This window comes from Glycine max, chromosome 18, assembly GCF_000004515.6.
Source record: "Glycine max cultivar Williams 82 chromosome 18, Glycine_max_v4.0, whole genome shotgun sequence".
NCBI lineage: Eukaryota > Viridiplantae > Streptophyta > Magnoliopsida > Fabales > Fabaceae > Glycine > Glycine max.
In genome coordinates, this window is record NC_038254.2 from 1,828,463 (window position 1) to 1,833,927 (window position 5,465).

Consider the following 5,465-nt stretch of genomic DNA (forward strand, 5'->3'; position numbering starts at 1 on the left):
AAAATATGATATATTACTGGTATATATTGTAAATAGAAGATAGAATAAATTTTTCGTAAAATTAATTTTAAATTATTAAGATATATATTGAAATTGATTTTAATTAAAAAATTAAATTAGATGCGTGTCCAATAAAAATAAATAATTTTAAAGATAAAATTAACAGACCCAAATAATTAAGCTTAAATGAACCAAAAATAATTAACGTTAATATATTCAGCCCGTTTTTCAAGCACGAGCCAACCCGCCCCGCTAAAAAAGGGTCGTATCCGGGTCAGGCTGTTGAGCATCGTCATTGACGAAATGACGTCAGCAGAGACACCATTAAGTTTTCTTATTCGGTTTCCGGTTGAGCAAGAAACCGTGGCACATCAAAGAGAACAAAGCATTATATAAATGCTGACAGGTGCCTTACCCATCCATTAAGAAAATTAAATTATTTATGACTTTTTCTTTTTTTTACAGTTTTCTTATCATATTCATAATAAATATTTTTTTTATTAACCAAAGACTTTGACGGTAATACCAATTCGGAAGTGCAAGCGCAGAGAGAAGAATGAACAACTCTATTATGGCTTTTGTTCTGCTAATATTACTTTCGGCGTTACGCTACTCAAGCGCCGAACAAGCTTTCGATGTTCGCAAACATCTTTCCACTGTCTCCAGGTCTCTCTTATTTTTGTTAAATCGTTGATTCAACAAATTTAATGTTCTTTTTCCACATTTTAGTTTGCTTGTTCTAAAACATTCTACCATTTTTTTTATGGGAATTTTGTATGCATGTTTGCTGAATTAATTAAATTGTCTGTCTTCATTTTCTCCCCAGATATGGAGTTGTGAAAGACATCGCTGACACTAACTTCGTGCCTTCTAAAATCCCCGAGGGATGTGTTCCGATCCATTTGAATCTCGTGGTAATTTTCTCCACTATTTGAGGATAATAATACTCATTGATTGCGAAGAATGTTTTACAGTACATTCAATTGTTGTTGTGACTTTCACAAGTGTCACAACAATTGTTATATTTTATTTTTATGTCGCTTTGTTGTTTCTTTGCGCGAGAAATGTAGAACAGTGTTGAATGAAGGCTTAGTATTTTTTAGAATGTTTGGGTTGTTATGATTGAGATTTGATAGTCTTGAACTGTCTGGTAGACTGGTAATACTTGACTTAATTGAAGAGGATGATAATACTACTTTACTTACGCAGGCGAGGCATGGAACTCGATCTCCTACAAAGAAAAGGATAAAGGAGTTAGATAATTTGTCAGAGCGTCTGGAAGTTCTTGTAAGGGATTCAAAAGAGCGAAATTTGCCTTTCCAGAGAGTTCCTTCCTGGCTAAATGGATGGAAATCTCCTTGGCATGGAAGGCGTAAGGGCGGTGAACTAATTACCAAAGGAGAGGAAGAATTATATGATCTTGGAATCAGAATTAGAGAAAACTTTCCAAATTTGTTTGATGAGGAATACCATCCAGACATATATCCTATTAAGGCAACTCAGGTGAGTTTATCTTCAACTTTTTTTCTTTGTCCAAGTAGATTTTGATGTTTTGATTTATTTTGTTACCTCAATTTACACCACTAGATAGTTTTGGGGGTTAGTAAGGAAACACTAGTTGATCCAAAGCAAAATATTTTATTAAGGTATTTTGAGTTGATGAGCAAATGCTAAGATGAGATTCTGATTAGTTGCAGCATTATTAACTGCAATACAAGATATGGACTTACTTTCTTACATTTGGAAGCTACAGATATATTTAACCTCACACATCCCTCTTATATGGAAATAGGTTCCCCGGGCATCTGCTAGTGCAGTCGCATTTGGAATGGGGCTTTTCAGTGGAAATGGAAGTCTTGGACCTGGGCATCACCGAGCCTTTGCTGTTACAAGCGAAAGCCGTGCTAGCGACATTGTGCTGAGATTTCATGATTGCTGTCATAATTACAAGGTATGTTGTAGACATGTAGTCATCATTGATTTCTAAGGATTTTTAATGCAACACTTGCAAGTGTGTCCTGACAAAATTTCATGTAATCATAGAAATTATAGGTAGCCATTTTCGTATGTCTATTTGAAAATCTTCTTGTTATACATTATGTATAATCATCCAAGTTGAATATGTCACCCTTTTTACCATGTAATTTTTGATGACATTGAGCATGCTTCTGTGTCTGCTCAACTGCTCCTTTCATTGATAAATTTGTTTCCCTAGTGCTGGAAGGTACTTTGTGTTTACAGTTTTGTCTTGCTGTGCTATTCTGATGGAATTTAACATATTTTAAATGAATTAATATTTCCATATTTGCCTCATGTAAAGGTCATCATTGGTTGAATATGAAAGTTGTCGTTTGTTTTCAAGAGGCTATCTGAGGTAATTGATAGGCAGCATGCATAATCACTTTTTGCTAAATATTTGAGCATGGCTTTATGGTTAATTGGACAAATTGCAATCTTCAGTGGTAGTGTTTGTGCTTTACTTTCAGTACCTTTTTTTGTTTGGTTATATAACTTCTTGAGTTATGGGAGCAGGCTTATCGGAAAAGCCAGGAATCTGCAGTTAGTAAACTTAAGGAACCTATCTTGGATGAGATTACATCTGCCTTAATTGGGCGCCATGGGCTGAATTTTACGAGGCAGGATACATCTTCTCTCTGGTTTTTGTGTAAGCAGGTTATTACAATTTTTCATTCCCAGCTCCTTTTGGTTTTTACCGTGTACTCTTCTGAGTTCACAAATTTCTTTTCTTTCTTTTCAATTGCCCAATTTGTGGTTATTTTCACAGGAAGCATCCTTGTTGGATATAACTAATCAAGCGTGTAGTCTTTTCAGCCCTCTTGAGGTACTTCTGTGGTCATGATGTAATGAAATTTGTTATCCAATCTTAACACTTTCCTCTTTGCTTGTCTGTAAATATTTAAATAGAGAAAAAACTTATAAAGATGCCAGGAAATTACTTAATTTGACTTTATGATATATGTAAGGCACGTTTTGAGGCTTTGATGCGATGTTTCTACAATATGTTATTGATCTTGTGATAAAACTGAAAATTCCATTCAAATGTAGTTGTTTTTCCACTTGTGATCAATTCCATGTTAGCTTATGGCTGCATTTTATTATGTTCTTGCTAGCGTATGCTACATGTTTATTAAGATTGTAATTGTTGTGTGCACAGATTGAATTGCTGGAGTGGACAGATGATTTGGAGGTGTTTATTTTGAAGGGTTATGGTAAATCACTAAACTATAGAATGGGACTGCCATTACTTGAAGATGTTGTTCAATCCATGGAACAGGCTATCATGGCTGAAGAAGGTAGGTTAGTTTTGTACTTTTTAAGTGTGTACTATATATATGTCTTACATGCCATATCCTGTTAGTGAAACTTGTATTATGTGTGTTGTGTGTGTGTGTGTGTGTGCTTGTGTGTGCTTACACACAAGCATTCAGCATCATCTGATTACCATTGACATTTTACCTGTGTTTTCTAGTAGTTTGATCAAACAATTATCTTTTGAAACAAGAAATCTATTGGAACATATTTAGCTAAGGAAGTCATTATTTGTTAGTTGTAAGTACAGCGAAAAAATGCCTCTAATTCTAGAACAACTTTAAAATGTTTGCTGCTATATAAGAAAATTGGCCATATTAATTTTACACTTGTCTTTGTGTACATTCACCATATAATTTGTGTTACTAAATAGCATGTAATTTGCATTGTTTCAATTTATTTCCATGGTTTGTCTATTAATAAACTGGGTCAACCTCTTAACCCCATGATGATTATATATACGTTTTGCGTGTGTGTGTGTGATCACTCAATGTCTGTTGGTTGAAATTATAGCTAATGCAAAATTAGCAAGGGAGTTATTTTTACTTTACAAATGGCATTCTGAAGTCTGTCTCTTGAATATGTGAACCTTTTACTCATTTCCACTTTCTCGATTGCTTCTGTAGAAAGACATGTTCCTGGAAGCTTTGAAAAGGCAAGACTTCGGTTTGCGCACGCTGAAACTGTAGTTCCATTCTCATGCCTGCTTGGTTTATTTCTTGAAGGATCTGGTGAGTTTTTTATACTCTTTGCTTGAATAAATGTGCACAGAATTACATATTTTTGTTTTGTTTTTTCTACTAACAAGTAGTGACTAGTGAGAGAGAGTGCTTATAGATGTTCTCTTTTGACAATGTACAGAGTTAAAAAAAATTCAGAAGGAGCAACCTTTGCAGCACCCTCCGAAGCCTCCACAGAAAAGAAAATGGCGGGGTAGCACTGTGGCCCCTTTTGCTGGTAACAACATGTTGATCTTGTATAGTTGTCCTGCTCCAGACAAATCTACCAGCAAGCACTTTGTACAAGTGTTACACAACGAACACCCTGTTCCATTGCCAGTAAGCCTTTGTACCTTAATTTTACCAATGGTCATGGTCTGGGGGGTCGTAGGGTTTCACTTATTGTTTAAAATCATATTGTGATGTTGTTCATCAATAACTCAGTTTTTGTGTCATCGTGTACAGGGTTGTGATGGCTCCGATTTCTGTCCATTTGAAGTATTCAAGGTACTTGTATAATCCCACTATAATGCTCAATATCATCAAATGGGTATTGGGTAACATTAATTTCGGAATGTTGTTTTATATTCTACTATTTTTAATTCTGAGTTTTCTCTTACACAGGAAAAAATAGTTGCACCTCATCAGAAGCATGATTACCATACAGTCTGTAATGAAAAGCTAGAGCAGGAGCCCTCGGGCAACAAGGTTTTTCAAATATTTCAGTGGCTTTTCTCACCAAGGAAAGGTGATAAGTACCCTAAAAATGAACTTTAGTTTGTTTCCTAGGAAAGGAGCCTCAAATCTTACGCTCTTAATAATTCAGACATGAGCGCTTATTCCTTCTAGCAGATAATCAATTTTACTTAGATTGTGCTGCCAGTACAGGAATGCCTTTGTTATCTTAAGCTTGATGCCCGAGTCCTCCTCGTCTGTAGCTTCTAACATTAAGAGAAATTGGGGGTGGAAAGTTTAGTTCTAATTTATTTTTTTTCCTTAGTAGCGTTACTCTTAGTACTCGGCTGATACCTCAGATAATGTAGCTTGATGTGTCATACTGTGCACACTCTTAGTTTCATTAACTGTCTCTTGAACTCCATTTTTGTTCTTTTTGAATAGTAGATAATGGACCAGGTAACCTTTGACTATACTTATGTTTGTGTTTTTGTGTTTCTTGTTGCAGCTGTTGATAAATGGTACGATTTAACGAGACAAATTAGTCTAGTCATGCATGAATCGCTTCCAATAATGTTTCGTGAGTAGTAACGTTTAACAATACTTTTTTGAACCGGAACCTTTATTAGTGACAACCAATTTTCTCATAGTCGGATCGGTCATTGAACCGATGAAGATAGTCTTTTAAAGGTTAATGGTTCAATTGGAACCGAACCAAACCTGGGTTGAACTTGTTTTACT

General features: G+C 35.2%; 1 protein-coding gene across 2 annotated transcripts; it reads left to right on the plus strand.

Moving 5' to 3' along the window:
* The first annotated feature begins 360 nt into the window (after window positions 1-360).
* Window positions 361-5,197, plus strand: PAP02 (multiple inositol polyphosphate phosphatase 1-like). Of its 2 annotated transcripts, XM_041011633.1 has the most exons (12): window positions 361-406; window positions 511-666; window positions 827-914; window positions 1,210-1,503; window positions 1,793-1,951; window positions 2,533-2,673; window positions 2,786-2,842; window positions 3,176-3,314; window positions 3,957-4,061; window positions 4,192-4,388; window positions 4,515-4,556; window positions 4,674-5,197. In XM_041011633.1, exons 2-12 carry the CDS (start codon window positions 557-559, stop codon window positions 4,824-4,826), a joined length of 1,485 nt encoding a protein of 494 aa, XP_040867567.1. In that variant the 5' UTR covers window positions 361-406; window positions 511-556; the 3' UTR covers window positions 4,827-5,197.
* Window positions 5,198-5,465: the final 268 nt, after the last annotated feature.

Bases quoted from the DNA above. Each gene is read 5' to 3' on its own strand.
- PAP02 (XM_041011633.1), top strand. From the start codon at position 557: ATGAACAACTCTATTATGGCTTTTGTTCTGCTAATATTACTTTCGGCG. The intron at 2,674-2,785 runs GTTATTACAATT...TTATTTTCACAG, and splicing joins TCTGGTTTTTGTGTAAGCAG to GAAGCATCCTTGTTGGATAT. The intron at 4,557-4,673 runs GTACTTGTATAA...TCTCTTACACAG, and splicing joins GTCCATTTGAAGTATTCAAG to GAAAAAATAGTTGCACCTCA.